General features: G+C 42.3%; 1 protein-coding gene across 2 annotated transcripts in view; it reads left to right on the top strand.

Moving 5' to 3' along the window:
- The window catches only part of kcng4a (potassium voltage-gated channel, subfamily G, member 4a), a 72,139-nt gene extending 55,603 nt beyond the window's left edge, over window positions 1-16,536 (top strand). For both annotated transcript variants that reach the window (XM_014124264.3, XM_082957218.1), the window contains exon 3: window positions 14,752-16,536. In XM_014124264.3, coding sequence (XP_013979739.3) covers window positions 14,752-15,630 — 879 coding nt within the window. In that variant the 3' untranslated portion in view covers window positions 15,631-16,536. The remainder of the gene's footprint in view (window positions 1-14,751) is intronic.
- The last annotated feature ends 4,365 nt before the right edge of the window (window positions 16,537-20,901 follow it).

The raw sequence follows: 20,901 nt of genomic DNA, 5'->3' as shown, positions 1-20,901 counted from the left end.
CATGCTAGATAGCTAGTATGCTGTTAACTAGCATCGCGCTAAATGCCACAACATACCCTGAATAATTCACTTAGCTACACATGCCTATATCTGATGTTTGGCTAGCAAGTCACTGAATACAACCACACTAGTAAAATAAACGGATAACACCCCAGAATATAATAGTAATTATAACTACAAGCATATCTACAGTCGGTTTTTGTAGCTAGCTACAAGATGAGGTTATCAAAGAAGTTAGTCAGTCGTATGTCTGCAATTTGGTGCCATGTGTGCTGCTGGCTAGAGTGGTACTATTTAACAGCAAGCTTAGCTACAATTATACTACAGTACACATTGGAGGTTGACCGATTAATTGGAATGGCCGATTAATTAGGGCCGATTTCATAACAATCGGTAATCGGTATTTTTGGCCACCGATTTTCTTTTTTTTTAATATAAATATTTTTTAACCAGGCAAGTCAGTTAAGAACACATTCTTATTTTCAATGACAGCCTAGGAACGGTGGGTTAACTGCCTTGTTCAGGGGCGGAACGACAGATTTTTACCTTGTCAGCTTGGGGATTCAATCTTGCAACCTTACGGTTAACTAGTCCAACGCTCTAACCACCTGCTTTACATTGCACTCCACGAGGAGCCTGCCTGTTACGCGAATGCAGTAAGAAGCCAAGGTAAGTTGCTAGCTAGCATTAAACTTATCTTATAAAAAACAATCAATCATAATCACTAGTTAACGACACATGGTTGATGATATTACTAGTTTATCTAGCCTGTCCTGCGTTGCATATAATCAATGCGGTGCGCATTCGCGAAAAAGGACTCTCGTTGCTCCAACTTGTACGTAACCATAAACATCAATGTCTTTCTTAAAATCAATACACAAGTATATATTTTTAAACCTGCATATTTAGTTAATATTGCCTGCTAACATGAATTTCTTTTAACGAGGGAAAATGTGTCACCTCTGCAACAGAGTCAGGCTATATGCAGCAGTTTGGGCCGCCAGGCTCGTTGCGAACTGTGAATACTATTTCTTCCTAACAAAGACAGCCAACTTCGCCAAACGGGGGATGATTTAACAAAAGCGCATTTGTGAAAAAAGCACAATCGTTGCACAACTGTACCTAACCATAAACATCAATGCCTTTCTTAAAATCAATACACAGAAGTATATATTTTTAAACCTTCATATTTAGCTAAAAGAAATCCAGGTTAGCAGGCAATATTAACCAGGTGAAATTGTGTCACTTCTCTTCCGTTCATTGCACGCAGAATCAGGGTATATGCAACAGTTTGGGCCGCCTGGCTCGTTGCGAACTAATTTGCCAGAATTTTACATAATTATGACATAACATTGAAGGTTGTGCAATGTAACAGGAATATTTAGATTTAGGGATGCCACCCGTTAGATAAAATACGGAACGGTTCCGTATTTCACTGAAAGAATAAACGTGATAGTTTCTGGATTCGACCATATTAATGACCTAAGGCTCGTATTTCTGTGTGTTATTATGTTATAATCAAGTCTATGATTTGATAGAGCAGTCTGACTGAGCAGTGGTAGGCACCAGCAGGCTCGTAAGCATTCATTCAAAACAGCACTTCCATTTTGCCAGCAGCTATTCGCTGTGCTTCAAGCATTGCGCTGTTTATGACTTCAAGCCTATCAACTTCCAAGATGAGGCTGGTGTAACCGATGTGAAATGGCTAGCTAGTTAGCGGGTGCGCGCTAATAGCGTTTCAAACGTCACTCGCTCTGAGACTTGTTGTTGTTCCCCTTGCTCTGCATGGTTAACGCTGCTTCGAGGGTGGCTGTTGTCGATGTGTTCCTGGTTTGATCCCAGGTAGGAGCGAGGAGAGGGACGGAAGCTATACTGTTACACTGGCAATACTAAAGTGCCTATAAGAACATCCAATAGTCAAAGGTATATGAAATACAAATCGTATAGAGAGAAATAGTCCTATAATTCCTATAATAACTACAACCTAAAACTTCTTACCTGGGAATATTGAAGACTCATGTTAAAAGAAACCACCAGCTTTCATATGTTCTCATGTTCTGAGCAAGGAACTTAAACGTTAGCTTTCTTACATGGCACATAATGCACTTTTACTTTCTTCTCCAACACTTTGTTTTTGCATTATTTAAACCAAATTGATAATGTTTCATAATTTTTTTGGCTAAATTGATTTTATTGATGTATTATATTAGGTTAAAATAAGTGTTAATTCAGTATTGTTGTAATTGTCATTATTACAAATAAATGCAAAAAAATAAAATCGGCCGATTAATCGGCATCGGCTTTTTTGGCCCCCCAATAAATCGGTATCGGTATCGGCGTTGAAAAATCATAATCGGTCGAGCTCTAGTACACGTAGCAGAATTTCACAAGTAATCCGATTTGAACTGATATAGTAAAAGACTATTTGCCAAACGTAGCCAAAAACTGTTTTTCTTTCTTAATTTAACCAAATTACCATTGTAACATGGAGTGTGTGGTGCTGACCAACTAACGTTAGCTAGCATGTAACATAGTGGCTAATGTCTTTGCTATTCTTCTGCTGAAAAGTTATCATTATTTTTTATAAAAGGCACTTGTTAACTTACCCAATACATATTTATACCGAGTAGGTTACCAAGTAGGTAAATAACATGCTAGTGGTTGTATTGTTTAAAGGAGATACTCATCTTTTGCTAAGATACTCACTCCAGTTTGGAAAGCTGTTGAATGCAGTAGATGAGTTGCCGAAGCACGGTCTTGATCAAGCCAATTCCTGAAATGACGCTGCCGCCTATAAATTAACACCGAGTTCTAAAATAAATTGTGCTAGTACGACAAGGCTTAAGTAAATAAAAATATTTTGATTCTAAACATTATAAACTTTTGTTTAAGAATTAATTGATTACTAGAATTACAAGGAGCAAGTGCTAAACCAAATGAAGTTTGATCTATCCCCTATCAATGCGCAAACAAGAAGAAAACTCTACACCAATGGTCGCAAACCGGTCGATCGCGATCATGGCAGCAGAGCTTCCATGACCCTGGCCACAGCCAAGTTCAATAGACTACAAGCCTATGTAAGATTTAATAACTTTTAAAAACATTACCACAGAGACTGTCAACGAATACAGCAAAGAGCTGCTGTTTTTATGAGTGAGTTCATGTTTAAGTTTATATTCAGCACTATCACTGTTTTTATTCAACACTATTACAAACACGCTTCTCCGTACTTCCGCTCGGGCTGCAGCTACAATGAATGAGTAGCCAAGTATCGATAGCCCTGCGTTTTATTATTATTAATAGCTCGTCGTGTCGATTTTAATATTAAAGAATATTTATCTTTCTCTGGTCATAGGAACATGAATTTGTGCATGAGGCAGATGCGGTGCGACTCAAGTTTCGCCATCAGGTGGAAGACTAGTCCCCTCTCTCTGGTCAGTCTCACTGGAGGAAAGGAAGGAGGGAGCGAGAAGCGGTTGGGAAAAATCTTTTGAACGGTCATCCAACTCGCAATTCGGAAACTCGGGCATCTTTCTAGAGCTCCGACTTTTCGACCTGAAGAGCACTGACATGGTGATTTGACCTCGTTGACCATCAGATGCAGGTACCATCAGTCCAGTAAAATAAAAAAGCGAATTATTTCAATTAATGCTCCACAGTGCCTCAAGTGCTAAACCAACTGATCTATTTTGTTATCAAAGCTCGACTTTTGAAGTAGAATATGGTCTGATTAACAATATTGTCAAGCCAATCATATAGCCAGTATGCTGTGATAATGTATTAGGCTTACTGCCCAAACCTCATTCCTACAAAACTGTTAGTTTGAGGTTCATGTAAAAAAAATAAAATCTGAGCAGTAGATCTCAGCTTGCTTTTTGACTGCGAAAGTGATCTTGGCTCAGAAAAGGTTGTTGACTACTGCTCTACACAAACATCACACAATGGGATAGGGGATCTGATGCATTCCGAGTGTTTTTTTAGTTAATCTCTTTTATAACCAATTGTAACATTACACATACTATTTTCGCTACATTGGCCTCACCAAACACAAATTGTTAGATGGCTAGCCATGAAAGCTTAGGCCCAATATTAGGATCACTAATACATGTGCATGCACAGAGAAATAGTATATGTAAATCATTCTCCTACAGTTTACTCAGTTAGCAGACACTCTTATCCAGAGCAATTTACAGTTAGTCTTACAGGAAAAAGCAATAGGCCTACTTGCTAAGCAAGCAGCTTGGCCTTAGTTACATATGTGTAGACCTTCTTGCAGTAGCCCATAGCCCATACAATTGACACAGTTCATGCTATGTGGCTCCATATTCTTTAACATTTGCTGCATTGGTGTCAGAAATGACAAAATTAGATATTGCATGTGACCTTTGCCCTCACAGACAAAACATGCATTTATTGGCTGCAAGGAATATGGGGAAAGTGTCACGCTCTGACCTAGGAGAGCTGTGTTTTCTCTGTTTAGTTAGGTCAGGGTGTGATAGGTGGGTGGGCATTCTATGTTTTGTTTTTCTATGTTTTGGCCGGGTATGGTTTCCAATCAGAGGCAGCTGTCTATCGTTGTCTCTGATTGGAAGCCATACTTAGGAAGCCTGTTTTTCCCTTTGTTTTCGTGGGTAGTTGTTTTCTGTTTAGTTTAAGTACCTGACAGAACTGTCGGCTGTCATTTTGTTTATTTTGTAAAGTGTTCGGTTTTTCATTAAACTTCAAGATGAGCACTCAACATGCTGCGCCTTGGTCCCCTTTATATGACATCCGTTACAGAACTACCCACCAAGATTGGACCAAGCAGTGTGGATCAGAGGACTGGGCCTGGGAAGAGATCCTGGATGGGGCAGGACCTTGGACAAGGCCGGGGAAGTATCGTCGCCCGCAGGAGGAGTTAGAGGCAGTGAGGGCGGAACGGCGATACTAGGAGGAATGGGCAAGAAAGCAACAGGAGCCCGAGAGGCAGCGCCCAAACATTTTTTTGGGGGGGCACACGGGTAGATTGGCTAAGGCGGGTTTAAGACCTGAGCCAACTCCCCGTGCTTACCGTGGGGAGCGAGTGACTGAACAAGCACTGTGTTATGCGGTGATGCGCACTGTGTCGCCCATGCGCACTCACAGCCCGGTGCGCTCGGTGCAAGCTCCTCACCGTTGTCGTGCTAAGGTTGGCACTCAGCCAGCAAGGAGTATGCCTGCTCAGCATTCCTACCCTCCAGTGCGCCTCCATAGCCCAGTACGTCCTTTGCCTGCTCCTCACACTCTCCCTCCAGTGCGCCTCCATAGCCGAGTACGTCCTGTGCCTGCTCCTCGCACTCTCCCTCCAGTGCGCCTCCATAGCCCAGTACGGCTGGTGCCTGCTCTGAGCACCCAGTCCTCAGTGCGTCTCTCCAGTCCGGTGAGACCTGTTCCAGCTCCACGAGTAAAGCCTCCAGTGATAATCTATGGTCCGAAGTCTGTAGAGATGATCCATGGCCCGGAGCCTGTAGGGATGTTCCATGGCACGAAGCCTCCAGAGGTAATCCATGGCCCGGAGCCTGTAGGGATAATCCATGGCAAGAAGCCTGTAGGGATTATCCATGGTCCGGAGCCTGTAGGGATAATCCATGGCACGAAGCCTCCGGCGATGATCCACGGTCTGGTTCCTCCGGACACACAGAAGCGGGAGGGATCAGCGGGCAGTTAGGGTGCTACGCCCTGAACCAGAGCCGCCGCCAATTATAGATACCCACCCGGACCCTCCTCTATAGGTTCAGGTTTGCGGCCGGGAGTCCGCACCTTTGGGGGGGGTACTGTCACGCTCTGACCTAGGAGAGCTGTGTTTTCTCTGTTTAGTTAGGTCAGGGTGTGATATGGGGTGGGCATTCTATGTATTGTATTTCTTTGTTTTGGCCGGGTATGGTTTCCAATCAGAGGCAGCTGTCTATCGTTGTCTCTGATTGGAAGCCATACTTAGGCAGCCTGTTTTTCGCTTTGTTTTCGTGGGTAGTTGTTTTCTGTTTCGTTTAAGTACCTGACAGAACTGTCGGCTGTCATTTTGTTTATTTTGTAAAGTGTTCGATTTTTCATTAAACTTCAAGATGAGCACTCAACATGCTGCGCCTTGGTCCCCTTTATATGATGTCCGTTACAGGAAGTCACTCCAGCAAAGTTGCACCAATCAAATTCCATTTAAATTGTGACAATTGTTGGCACCTCATAGGGATTCTTACTTATGAAAAAAAGGAGCTGTATTGTGGCCTTCCATGTCTCCCTTTAACTGGGGTATAAAAATAAGGTAACACACATTGAATATGCATTTTTCATCAATCACAATGTGGAAAGGCAAAAACACTCTCAAATAAAAAAATGGTTGCCACTATTAAACAATAGGTACACTATTAGGGCAATAATTAAGAAGTTCAAACTCAGACAACAGTACATGTGCACCGGAGGCAGTTGCACAGATCACTGATTTGACTTCTTGGTTCTGACTTGCTATGCAACGGCGTGAGAAAACAGTGTTTTGATGGCCTCTATTAAAAAGAGGAGGATCCCATAAGCTTTGTATAGGCTAGGCCTACTATAGCCTATTTATTTATCAACTTTCCTAATATTAGGCACATTGCTTCACTTTACAATCAAAGTAGCCTACCTGGCTGGCATGAAAATGAACAGCATGAAAAACATCCTACATTCCTCTATTCAAATGCATACAGATGACATCTTTTTTCCCCCTGTTCCAACAGGTGCATTATATTATTTAGTAGGCTATATGTAAAGAAAATATTAAATTGAGAATAGTCTGATAGGTGAGAATATCATCACTTGTGAATGATGCCCAATGTGTGCAGTCTAACGCAAGAAACAGTGAATGCATTTTTTTGCCACTTTTTCAAATCATAGTCACATGCATCATGTAGCCTAGCCCATAGGCCTATATGTTTTGATAAGGTTAGTATCACAGCTAAAGTTGCCAAATAACTCCAAGCATATAGGCCAAGGACCCTTGGAACAGGGTTGGAGAGCCCATAGCCTATAGAAACATGTTTTGACTGGCCACTATTTAAATTATGATCCCAGCACATTAGTCTGCTTTAAAACTTGTGTAGCCTACCTGGCATATTAAAAACGCAACCTCCATTCGCTATTGGAGTGCAGGCAACAGATGACATGTTTTTTTGTGGCCCATTCCAAATAAAAAATGATTCCTCACATGTATTTGTAGGCTATATCTAAAAACCAGATTAAATTCAGAATAATCTGATGGGTTAGAATGTTATTAAGTGCTTGTCAAATTGTGAAGAGACTGATTAGGTATGTGTAGCCTGCTCAAGAAACAGAGCCAAGCATATGCCTTTCATGCAACATCATTAGTTGCATCATGCAGCCTTAGAATGTATTAGAAATCAAAACATATAGTTTAAGGTTTGTATCACAACTAAAGTTCCATAAATATTTCTAAATTAAGCATATGAGAGGACCTGTTTCAAATGATCACTTTAACTGCTCAACACAGAATAGCGACATGCGCACTCCCTCGGAAATCGTTTGGGGAAAAATATCCTTTATTTTTTTTATTCAGCTATGTTCAATTGTATTCTTGTTACTATAAAATAATTCCATGGGAATTATGAGAAAATCTGGTCTGCTAAATTAACTAATGTAGTCCACTACCATATGGCATAGCCAGAACAGGGCCTAACATAAGGAAGAATTCCAAAGGTCTGCATCAGTGACTTGTAGGCTATGCACTAGCCCGGAGATGCTAAACGTGTTTATGTTAATTAACGGTCAATTACCGTGAGACCAGCAGTTATACATGACAGTTACCAGCTGACAAAAAGAGTAGAGGCAGAAGCCAAAGTATAGACATTCTTATAAGACCTTCTTCTAAGATAAAGCAGCAGCCCCTGGTTTGTGATCTATCCACTGTGCTGCCGGCCCTGTCTGTCTTCACTTATTTATACTGCAGTCTTACTTCAATAAGAGGAGCTTGCTCTTGTTACTCAGGGTGTCTCTGCACAGAAACACGCACGCACGCATGCATGCACATACACAGCTCTTTGACAATCTGCCCACATACAGTACTGTATTCACATACTGTATGTACACAGCCATAGACACAGACAGTTATAATAGCAGACAAAACATAATTTCACTGCAAATGATGGTAATGGAGTAAATCTGGATCAATTTCCTTGTTAGGGCCAGAGAACCTCTGAAGACAAATGACAGAGAGAGATAAAGATTAACTGAATCATACAGTAAATCTACATGGGCAATCAAAATCAATACCACAAAATATTTTTTTTCTCTTACACTACTTAAGCTTCTATTTCAATGGGTAATTACTTTGTGGAAGTCTTGACTGTGACAATGAAACTTAAATGTTTTTATAGGTGTTTTGTAATAGCCTCTTGTGTTAGGTGAACAGAGAAATTAGGCTAGTTTTACCCAATGATTTAAACAATCGTCTTTACACCCAGAACTGAATCAGCAAAGGCTGTCACGAGACTATACAGTTGAAGTCGGAAGTTCACATACACCTTAGCCAAATACATTTAAACTCAGTTTCACAATTCCTGACATTTAATCTGAGTAAAAATTCCCTGTTTTAGGTCAGTTAGGATCACCACTATTTTAAGAATGTGAAATGTCAGAATAATAGTAGAGAGAAGGGTTTCTTTCAGATTTTATTTCTTTCATCACATTCCCAGTGGGTCAGAGGTTTACATTCACTCAATTAGTATTTGGTAGCATTGCATTTAAATTATTTACCCTGGGACAAACCAGTTTCCTCCACCATCTTCACAAGGTCCTTTGCTGTTGTTCTGGGATTGATTTGCACTTTTCGCACCGAAGTACATTCATCTCTAAGAGACAGAATGCGTCTCCTTCCTGAGCAGTATGACGGTTGCGTGGTCCCATGGTGTTTATATTTGCGTACTATTGTTTGTACAGATGAACGTGGTACCTTCAGGCGTTTATAAATTGCTCCCAAGGATGAACCAGACTTGTGGAGGTCTACAATTTTTTTTCTGAGGTCTTGGCTGATTTCTTCTGATTTTCCCATGATGTCAAGTAGAGACACAACGTTTGAAGGTCGGCCTTGAAATACATCCACAGGTACACCTCCAATTGACTCAAATGATGTCAATTAGCCGATCAGAAGCTTCTAAAGCCATGACATCATTTTCTGGAATTTTCCAAGCTGTTTAAAGGCACAGTCAACTTAGTGTATGTAAACTTCTGACCCACTGGAATTGTGATACAGTGAATTATAAGTGAAATAATCTGTCTGTAAACAATTGTTGGAAAAATTACTTGTGTCATGCACAAAGTAGATGTCCTAACCGACTTGCCAAAACTATAGTTTGTTAACAAGAAATTTGTGGAGTGGTTGAAAAACGAGTTTTAATGACTCCAACCTAAGTGTATGTAAACTTTCGACAGATTTGTTTAAGACTAACAAGAAACTCTCTGTGTAATCCTGATTTAGCCCACTGCAGTAAAAGGTTTTAAGGAAGAGTTCACCAAGCAGAATACTTTTTTTTTCTTCTCTTTTTTATTTTTTAAAACATTTTAATAATTAACTAATGGAGCCTTTATCCTGACTGACGTACAATTAGGTCTTACAATCTCAGTAGCTAATCCTATTTATTCTCCTCACTCGCTATACTATAGATTCTATAGCCATGTGGATGAAGATTGAATTCATCATCTCTCCATTGCTTAATAAATACATTGAACATGATCAGAATTGTCTCACTGTCTCTTAACATCAGATGTTAAAAAACAGGTTTTCCTAAACAGCAGCTCATCTTGAATTATACAACGTGACAGCAATCCATGCTTTGTTTTAGTTTCCCTGGCAGTGTTTCCACATGCAAACATTTTAGCATTTGTGGCACAAATCCCGTTCAAGTCATGGGACTGATATTAGAATTTTTCGCGCATCATGTTCAAATAATTTATAAGTGATTTTGTTGTGCTTCACAATCAATTTGAAATACTTTTTGATGATTTGAACATGATGCACGAAACATGCTAATATCGGTCCCCATGACTTGAATGGGATTTGCGGCACAAATGCTAAAATGTTAGCATGTGGATACAGTGCCAGGGAAACTAAACCAAAGCATGAATTGCTGTCGTATGTTGTCCATAGACTGCTTACAAGGTAAGGAAACCAATGTGTCATTTTGTAATTTGGGTGAACGATCCCTTTAATGTATAATTTCTTTAGGTTTTGAACCAAAGCCTTGCAAATGAGTAGACAAATTTCACACTAGAAATTGTGGTGCCATTGAGTGATACTCCACTGATATTCTGTTAGAAGCATCTCTGAGAACGTTGCTAAACCTTTCTGACTGTAGCCAAGTAAGCTGTCATACATGTCAGGCAATAGTATCCAGTTGCAGCTGTTGGTTGTTCACTATGTTACTCCCATTGGCCCTTTTTAATTATTCAATTCCGTCACTACATATCACATTCTGACTTTGGAATTTGTCAATACTGATCTTGATGATTTGTTTTCCAGTCAGAGGCAAGTTGGCAGTAGCCGCATTGAATTGACTGCTGCTGTTAAAATGAGACATCATTGACATTTGTTACAGAACAAGTCAGTGAGATACGATTAGAGGGAATGCCTTAGCTCTGAGAAATCAAGCATCATGCAGATGAGTGGGAGGGCATCACTCTGCCTTAATGTGCTCAAAATCCCAGAGCACAAGGAAGGAATATTTATTTACCTCTTAGCCCAGGTCAGCCCTCTGGAAAGAGAGGAGGGGGGAGAATGAGTGAGGGATGAATAGATAGGATAGAAGTAGAAGTTGAGAAGTCCCAAGAGATGGACTGAATGTGAGTGAGAGAAAGGAGGAGTAGAGATTGAAGATCCATTAGTGGGGAAAGATTCACAGATCCCTCTAGCGTAGGAAAGGTAAAAGTCCTACTGAGAGAAGTACAAATCTCCCCTCCAGTGGCCAGGTGCATGATCGCCTGTAGGAGCTGGAGGGACAGTGAGTAACCTCTCTACTTTGAGGCTAATAACCCTACAGCAAGCCTCGGGTTAAAGCCGCTCTAACTCTACCACCACTGTACTGACTGAAGAAGGCACGAAGTACACACAGAAAGATAACAATGACTCCCGCTCTGAGAGAGCGAGAGAGAGAGAAAGAGATTAGGGGGAGGGATGTGTGAGAAGGAGAGAAAGTAGGGGAGGGAGGTGAAAAATGAGGGTGAGAAAACAAGTGTTTGTGTGAGGAATAAAACAGGGAAAGTGTGTATGTGAGAGGGATGGTGGGAGAGAGATGGGTAGGAAGAGAGGAAGAGGGATAGAAGCCAGCCAGGGAGGGAGAGAGGGATGAGAGGGCTGATGGGAGAGGCAGGGACAGGTGAGAGTGAGGAATGAGGCGTGGATATAGCTGGGGGCAGTTTTTTTTCCGTTCCTGGCCTATGAGTGTTTAATTACCTGCCCCTCTTAAGGTGGTTAGAGGGGATTCTGGCTTTTTTGTCTTTTGGGGTCATGCCCAGTGTGTCGAATTAGTCTTTGATCCTGCGTAATGAATTGATTGTGTCCCACATAGCTATCAGTGTAGCATGCAGAGTAGGTGTTAGCTGAGGATTTATTAATTACTAGGGGCCCGGTTCAGACTTCTATGACTTTTTTTTACCATTCTTCAACCCATGGTTATGATGAACTGTACACTGAATTAGAATAGGGAGCATAGTGTACAATAGTATAAATACAGTGCATTTGGAAAGTATTCAGACCCCTTCCCTTTTACCACATTTTGTTATGGTACAGACTAAAATTGATTAAATTACTTGTTTTCCTCATCAATTTACACTGAAATCCCCATAATAAAAAGCGAAAACAGTAAAAAAAAAAAAAAAATGTAAATACCTTATTTACATACGGTGACCCGATCCTGTAGGTTCATGCTCTACAACATTCGCAGAGTACGACCCTGCCTCACACAGGAAGTGGCGCAGGTCCTAATCCAGGCACTTGTCATCTACCGTCTGGATTACTGCAACTCGCTGTTGGCTGGGCTCCCTGCCTGTGCCATTAAACCCCTACAACTCATCCAGAACGCCGCAGCCCGTCTGGTGTTCAACCTTCCCAAGTTCTCTCACGTCACCCCGCTCCTCCGCTCTCTCCACTGGCTTCCAGTTGAAGCTCGCATCCGCTACAAGACCATGGTGATTGCCTACGGAGCTGTGAAGGGAACGGCACCTCCATACCTTCAGGCTCTGATCAGGCCCTACACCCAAACAAGGGCACTGCGTTCATCCACCTCTGGCCTGCTGGCCCCCCTACCTCTGAGGAAGCACAGTTCCCGCTCAGCCCAGTCAAAACTGTTCGCTGCTCTGGCACCCCAATGGTGGAACAAGCTCCCTCACGACGCCAGGACAGCGGAGTCAATCACCACCTTCCGGAGACACCTGAAACCCCACCTCTTTAAGGAATACCTAGGATAGGATAAAGTAATCCTTCTAACCCCCCCCCCCCCCCTTAAAAGATTTAGATGCACTATTGTAAAGTGGTTGTTCCACTGGATATCATAAGGTGAATGCACCAATTTGTAAGTCGCTCTGGATAAGAGCGTCTGCTAAATGACTTAAATGTAAATGTAAATAAGTATTCAGAACCTTTGCTATGAGACTCAAAATTGAACTCAGGTGCATCCTGTTTCCATGACCCTAAGCACAGGGCCAACGAAATGCAGGAGTGGCTTCGGGACAAGTCTCTGAATGTCCTTGAGTGGCCCAGCCAGAGCCTGGACTTGAACCCGATCAAACATCTCCGTAGAGACCTGAAAATAGATGTGCAGCGACGCTCCCCCTCCAACCTGACAGAGCTTGAGAGGATCTGCAGAAAAGAATGTCAAAACCTCCCAAAATACAGGTGTGCCAAGCTTGTAGCATCATACCCAAGAAGACTCGAGGCTGTAATCGCTGCCAAAGCTGCTTCAACAAAGTACTGAGTAAAGGATCAGAATACCTATGTAAATTAAATTTCAACATTTTCTAAAAACCTGTTTTTGCTTTGTCATTATGGGGTATTGTGTGTAGATTGATGAGGGATTTTTTTTCTTCATTTTAGAATAAGGCTGTAACGTGGAAAGGGCTGTGGAAAAGGTCAAGGGGTCTGAATACTTTCTGAATGCACTGCATATACCCTATTGCCCGCACTGATCATGGAATTGTGTAATGACAACCACCAAGTATTGCGCCATGCGTCAGGTTCAAACTGTAATAACAGTTTGGTTTGGGCTCCATAATGATTTAATATAGCGACTTACAGTGCACTCACCTTAAGCTAGCTAGGTGGGACAACCACATATCACAGTCATAGTAAGTCAATTTTTTGTCAAAGTAGCAATCAGCAAGGTCAGAGCTAGTAAAGGGGAAAAAAGTGAAGTTCGAGTGTTAGTTCACGAAAGGCTTAATTTTTTGGAGGTGGGGGCGGGTAGCTCTTCAAAGAGTTAGGGTTTCAGATGTTTTGGGAAGATGGCCAGGGACTCTGCTGTCCAAGCTTCAGGGGCATGCTGGTTCCACCATTGGGGTGCCAGAACAGACAAGAGCTTGGACTGGGCTGATCAGGAACTGCCCTACCGTAGGGGTGGGAGGGCCAAGAGACCAGATGTGTACTTAGTACTCGGGTTAGGGTGTAGGGTTTGAGCATAGCCTGAAGGGAGGGAGGGGCAGTTCTTGTTTCTGCTTCGTAGATCTTCATGTACAATTTTTATTGCATTAAAATATTATTCACTATTACTAGTGATCCTCAGCAACAACCACATGGCTGTGACAGAATTTACAGGGAAGCAAATTAAGTTAAACGAAACATTGAATGGAATGATACTAAATGTAGGCTACCAACTGAATGGGAACTAACACTAAATTGGCAGTTAAATGTGTATTTATTACTTACAGTTGCTACTGATAGAGGCTAATAATATTTAGCATGATACAAATAGTAGGAAACAAAGTCGGGGTATATAATTAAAACCTTCAAGAGTGCACAAAGGTTACATTTGGCACAACATTGCCCACATTAAAACCACATTTTGTACTTCACTGTGGGAAAGGGGCAGAAATACCTGTCACATTGATACAGTATGCTTTTCAGTTTTCTGCCATATTACTGGTTTCACAATAGTCTCCAGCGATCATAAGGAAAAATCATCTAAAACAACTGCTATTGTATTTGCAATCCTTCTTCAAGCGGATTACTCATTTAACTAGGGCTTATCAATAGCTCTTATCAATTTATACATTACAGTGAATGGAGAATGCTGTTATTTCTCTCTGGAAAAGAAAGCAGATGTTTTTCCACTTGGAACCGACAGGGTTTGCTCGACCTTATTCAGGGTTTCCTTGCACGTAAAGGTGGTGGAATTATTAGGGAATCAAGTCAAGATCAGAATATGCTTATCTGTAGACACACCTCTGCCACACCTCCATTTCTGTGATCTCCACCCCAAATGAATAGCTGGCTGGCACATGCGTTTCCCCATACTAAAGTTCAAGGTCAGAATGCGCGCAGAGAGGAAAGTGCATGAAAAAGGAATGAAGTTCCATTTAGGCACATGTAATTCCTCCCTAGATGATTATCTAACCTGCTGATTTCTGTCCCTCCTCTTGTGTGTGCCTTTCTCTCCCTCTTCAACACTCTCTACCTACTCCTCTCTCTGTTTGTCCAAATCTCCCCCCCCCCTCTCTCCCCAATCTCTTAATCTCTCCCTCTGTCTATCTGTGCCACAGGGTGAGTGTTCTCAGAAGTGTCGCCATATGTTCATCGTGGAGACGGTGTGCGTGGCCTGGTTCTCCCTGGAGTGGATCCTGCGCTTCATTCAGGCTCGCAGCAAGCTGGAGTTCATCCGCGGGCCCCTCAACGTCATCGACGCCATGGCCATCCTGCCCTACTATGTGTCCCTGGTGGTGGATGAGGATGATCCGGCCCTGGACCATGAGAAGGCCGGGGGGACCAGCTACCTGGACAAGCTGGGCCTGGTGCTTCGGATCCTGAGGGCCCTGAGGATCCTGTATGTGATGAGGTTGGCCCGTCACTCTCTGGGCCTGCAGACCCTGGGCCTGACGGTGAGGAAGAGCACCAGAGAGTTTGGCCTTCTGCTGCTCTTCCTGTGTGTGGCCGTCACCCTCTTCTCCCCGCTGGTTCACCTGGCCGAGAGCGAGCTGACCGGAGCCCAGGACTTCAGCAGCATACCCGCCTCTTATTGGTGGGCCATCATCTCCATGACGACAGTGGGCTACGGCGACATGGTGCCACGCAGCATCCCGGGCCAGGTGGTGGCACTGAGCAGCATTCTTAGTGGCATCCTCATCATGGCCTTCCCTGCCACCTCCATCTTCCACATGTTCTCTAAGAGCTACCAGGAGCTCAAGCAGGAGCACAACCGTCTGTTCAAAGAGGAGTGTGCGGCTGCAGCGGCCCTGGTGGCAACCAGCAGGGAAGGTCAGGAGGGGAGCGAGGACTTCCCTCCCCCAGGGCTGCGCCACATGTGCCCAGACACAGAGAGCACTCGCTCTCTGGAGTCCCTGTCCTTTCTTGAGAACGGTGGCGTGGTCTCAGGGAATAACCAGCATAGTCACAGCCCCAGGCTGCCAGCTGGAGCCTTCTAGACAGACAGACAGGCCTCACCTGCCCCGGCCCACAGACCTCACAGCACACTAGGAACAGGGAGGCCTCAGCAGGCTTACTAATCACAGACTTAATAGAAGATGCAGTAAAAGATCCAATCCAAAGTAATTCTTTTCCATGGCTGTCTTTATCTCTGAAAATATTGCGTAGCTCACCCACAACATAATTGTTTTAATTTTAGTCTCAATCTCTATCTGAGATCAGAATGTGCAGACCTGGGCCAATGGAAGCCATAGCCATCTGTCTACCCTAGACCATCTGTACTGAGCTCAACTCCGCTAATTTTATTTCTGAGAGGCTTTGAAAGCTGTACTTAAAAAATATCTCAGATGGATGGTTCCAACTCTCCCATGCTGAATAAACCCTCTCTCTTTCTACCTTTGCAACAAATGCAGACACACACAGACTAACACTGGATTTGGCTGCTTGAGTGTCTGGAGTCATGGACATGGAGTTATTTGCCACTCTACCACATCTTCCGTCGCAACCGGCAGGAAGAGGATATTGGACGAGCAGTGATCATAGTCCTTTTATAATCTACAGGAGACAGAGAGCCATCTGCATAGAATTAACTTTGCAAGGCTCCAAATAAAATGACTAGTAATCTCAACTACGCAGTTGTCGTAGTTTTTTGTCTTTCTGGGAAGATATATCCTATCTTATTCCCTGAAAAGATCAATCAGAGAGGGTATGTGCCAGGTTGAAACATTATTCTGTGTAAGTGAGATAAAGCTGCTAAGACGCAGCATCATATGATGCAAAATGCATCAATACCAGCTGTATTTCTGTGTTTTGAAAGTTCTATATCTTGAAAACTTGATTGCTGACATGCAAAACCTTTTGGGACTATATCAACAATGGACTAATGAAATAAATACCAAAAGATAGTTGTTGTTTCTTTCTTTAAGGGCCCTACACACCCTACATAAACAGCCTACATACTAACAACATACAGTTGAAGTCGGAAGTTTACATACACCTTAGCCAAATACATTTAAACTCAGTTTTTCACAATTCCTGACATTTAATCCTAGTAAAGATTCCCTGTTTTAGGTCAGTTAGGATCACCACTTTATTTTAAGAATGTGAAATGTCAGAATAATAGCAGAGATAATTATTTTATTTCAACTTTTATTTATTTCATCACATTCCCAGTGGGTCAGAGGTTTACATACACTCAATTAGTATTTGGTAGCATTGCCTTTAAATTGTTTAACTTGGGTGAAACTTTTTGGGTAGCCTTCCACAAGCTTCCCACAATAAGTTGGGTAAATTCTGGCCCATTCCTCCTGACAGAGCTGGTGTAACTGAGTCAGGTTTGTAGGCCTCCTTGCTCGCACATGCTTTTTCAGTTCTGCCCACACATTTTCAATAGAATTGAGGTCAGGGCTTTGTGATCCACTCCAATACCTTAACTTTGTTGTCCTTAAGTCATTTTGCCAGAACTTTGGAAGTATGCTTGTGGTCATTGTCCATTTGGAAGGCCCATTTTTCGACCAAGCTTTAACTTCCTGACTGATGTCTTGAGATGTTGCTTCAATATATCCACATAATTTTCCTCCCTCATGATGTCATCTATTTTGTTAAGTGCACCAGTCCCTCCTGCAGCAAAGCACCCCCACAACATGATGCTGCCACCCCCGTGCTTCATGGTTGGGATGGTGTTCTTCGGCTTGCAAGCCTCCCCCTTTTTCCTCCAAACATTACGATGGTCATTATGGCCAAACAGTTCTATTTTTGTTACATCAGACCAGAGGACGTTTCTCCAAAAAGTATGATCTTTGTCCCCATGTGCAGTTGCAAACCGTAGTCTGGCTTTTTAATGGCGGTTTTGGAGCAGTGGCTTCTTCCTTGCTTAGCGGCCTTTCAGGTTATGTCGATATAGGACTCGTTTTTACTGTGGATATAGATACTTTGGTACCCGTTTTCTCCAGCATCTTCACAAGGTCCTTTGCTGTTTTTCTCGGATTGATATACACTTTTCGCACCAAAGTACGTTCATCTCTAGGAGACAGAACGCGTCTCCTTCCTGAGTGGTATGACGGCTGCGTGGTCCCATGGTGTTTATACTTGCATTCTATTGTTTGTACATACAGTGCCTTGCGAAAGTATTCGGCCCCCTTGAACTTTTCGACCTTTTGCCACATTTCAGGCTTCAAACATAAAGATATAAAACTGTAATTTTTTGTGAAGAATCAACAACAAGTGGGACACAATCATGAAGTGGAACGAAATTTATTGGATATTTCAAACTTTTTTAACAAATAAAAAACGGAAAAATTGGGCGTGCAAAATTATTCAGCCCCTTTACTTTCAGTGCAGCAAACTCTCTCCAGAAGTTCAGTGAGGATCTCTGAATGATCCAATGTTGACCTAAATGACTAATGATGATAAATAGAATCCACCTGTGTGTAATCAAGTCTCCGTATAAATGCACCTGCTCTGTGATAGTCTCAGAGGTCCGTTTAAAGCGCAGAGAGCATCATGAAGAACAAGGAACACACCAGGCAGGTCCGAGATACTGTTGTGGAGAACTTTAAAGCCGGATTTGGATACAAAAAGATTTCCCAAGCTTTAAACATCCCAAGGAGCACTGTGCAAGCGATAATATTGAAATGGAAGGAGTATCAGACCACTGTAAATCTACGAAGACCCGGCCGTCCCTCTAAACTTTCAGCTCATACAAGGAGAAGACTGATCAGAGATGCAGCCAAGAGGCCCATGATCACTCTGGATGAACTGCAGAGATCTACAGCTGAGGTGGGAGACTCTGTCCATAGGACAACAATCAGTCGTATACTGCACAAATCTGGCCTTTATGGAAGAGTGGCAAGAAGAAAGCCATTTCTTAAAGATATCCATAAAAAGTGTCGTTTAAAGTTTGCCACTAGCCACCTGGGAGACACACCAAACATGTGGAAGAAGGTGCTCTGGTCAGATGAAACCAAAATCAAACTTTTTGGCAACAATGCAAAACGTTATGTTTGGCGTAAAAGCAACACAGCTCATCACCCTGAACACCCTATCCCCACTGTCAAACATGGTGGTGGCAGCATCATGGTTTGGGCCTGCTTTTCTTCAGCAGGGGCAGGGAAGATGGTTAAAATTGATGGGAAGATGGATGGAGCCAAATACAGGACCATTCTGGAAGAAAACCTGATGGAGTCTGCAAAAGACCTGAGACTGGGACGGAGATTTGTCTTCCAACAAGACAATGATCCAAAGCATAAAGCAAAATCTACAATGGAATGGTTCACAAATAAACATATCCAGGTGTTAGAATGGCCAAGTCAAAGTCCAGACCTGAATCCAATCGAGAATCTGTGGAAAGAACTGAAAACTGCTGTTCACAAACGCTCTCCATCCAACCTCACTGAGCTCGAGCTGTTTTGCAAGGAGGAATGGGCAAAAATTTCAGTCTCTCGATGTGCAAAACTGATAGAGACATACCCCAAGCGACTTACAGCTGTAATCGCAGCAAAAGGTGGCACTACAAAGTATTAACTTAAGGGGGCTGAATAATTTTGCACAGCCAATTTTTCAGTTTTTTATTTGTTAAAAAAGTTTGAAATATCCAATAAATTTCGTTCCACTTCATAATTGTGTCCCACTTGTTGTTGATTCTTCACAAAAAAATTACAGTTTTATATCTTTATGTTTGAAGCCTGAAATGTGGCAAAAGGTCGAAAAGTTCAAGGGGGCCAAATACTTTCGCAAGGCACTGTATGAACGTGGTACCTTCAGGCATTTGGAAATTGCTCCCAAGGATGAACCAGACTTGTGGAGGTCCACAATTTTTTTCTGAGGTCTTGGCTGATTTCTTTAGATTTTCCCATGATGTCAATCAAAGAGGCACTGAGTTTGAAGGTAGGCCTTGAAATACATCCACAGGTACACCTCCAATTGACTAAAATGATGTGAATTAGCCGATCAGAAGCTTCTAAAGCCATGACATCATTTTCTGGAATTTTCCAAGCTGTTTAAAGGCACAGTCAACTTAGTGTATGTAAACTTCTGACCCACTGGAATTGTGATACAGTGAATTATAAGTGCAATAATCTGTAAACAATTGTTGGAAAAATTACTTGTGTCATGCACAAAGTAGATGTCCTAACCGACTTGCCAAAACTATAGTTTGTTATCAAGAAATTTGTGGAGTGGTTGAAAAATGAGTTTTAACGACTCCAACCTAAGTGTATGTAAACTTCCGACTTCAACTGTAGACAACGATGCTCCTTCGCTGTGTTTGCTTCGTTTCCAAAAGGTGTGTAGGGGCCTTTACCTATACAAATCATTAATGTAGCATTACTCTGTAGGCAGACATCCTCTGTGGCTTTTCTTAATACCTGTCTTTACATACATTATAAAGATCACATCCTCCAAGCCCTAGGTCATCTAGCATGAATGAAGCAGCATGGCCATAGCTTTGTTTTGACCTCGCTACCACTCTTTAACCTGATCTCTTTGTGGCATAACCTACCTCCTCACAGTATGTCTAGGTTAGGTGACCCTCTTCTCCAAGAACTGAGTCCATGGGTTAGAGGGCCACCAAATCTCCTTAAACCCTGGCGGAGAGCAGAGGGCAGGAGTCAGCTAGGGCCAACTAGACAGCTGTGGCTGTAATCTAGATGATACAGGGGATTAACAGGCAGATCAAAAGGACAGGTACTTAGTTACAGTACACTACTGAAATGCACCCTCTGTTGTTTTGAATTGTTTTAGGATCCAATCCACTTCAATCACACAGGACTCTTGTAATCATAGAATTCCTTGTATATGGTCTATCATTTAGAATGATGTAAGACATTTTATAATGTAACATACTTGCATAGTTGGCATATTATCCTAAATTTGAGTAATGTCATACTGTAATCATAATGGTTCACTTGGGCTTATTAGATGTATTTTAACTGTACTGGTGGATGGATGCCTCTGCATGCACAAAACCTAGCTCTAAAGATTATTTCAGTAGTATATCTCATGAGGTATTGCTCTATAAGGCTATTGACGTAGCACTTCTTCAGATTATTTGGTCTATCAAACGTAATAATTTACGTCCAAAGCCCCAGTCATTTAGCATATTGTCCCTCTCTACTCCAGACTTGGAACCATTTGATTATGTCAGCCTCCATTCTACCTATCTCTTAAAAGGTAATTTTAGTTGGGAAATTAAAGTTGAATGGAGAGGAGAACCCACTAATAGAGGTATGACGTTGGATTTTAAATGTGTTAGTGAAAAGTCAAGCTACTTC

This window comes from Salmo salar, chromosome 10 (genome assembly GCF_965601325.2).
Source record: "Salmo salar chromosome 10, fSalSal1, whole genome shotgun sequence".
Lineage (NCBI taxonomy): Eukaryota > Metazoa > Chordata > Actinopteri > Salmoniformes > Salmonidae > Salmo > Salmo salar.
Note: the sequence above shows the minus strand (reverse complement) of the source record. Positions and strands in the feature narration are given on the sequence as shown.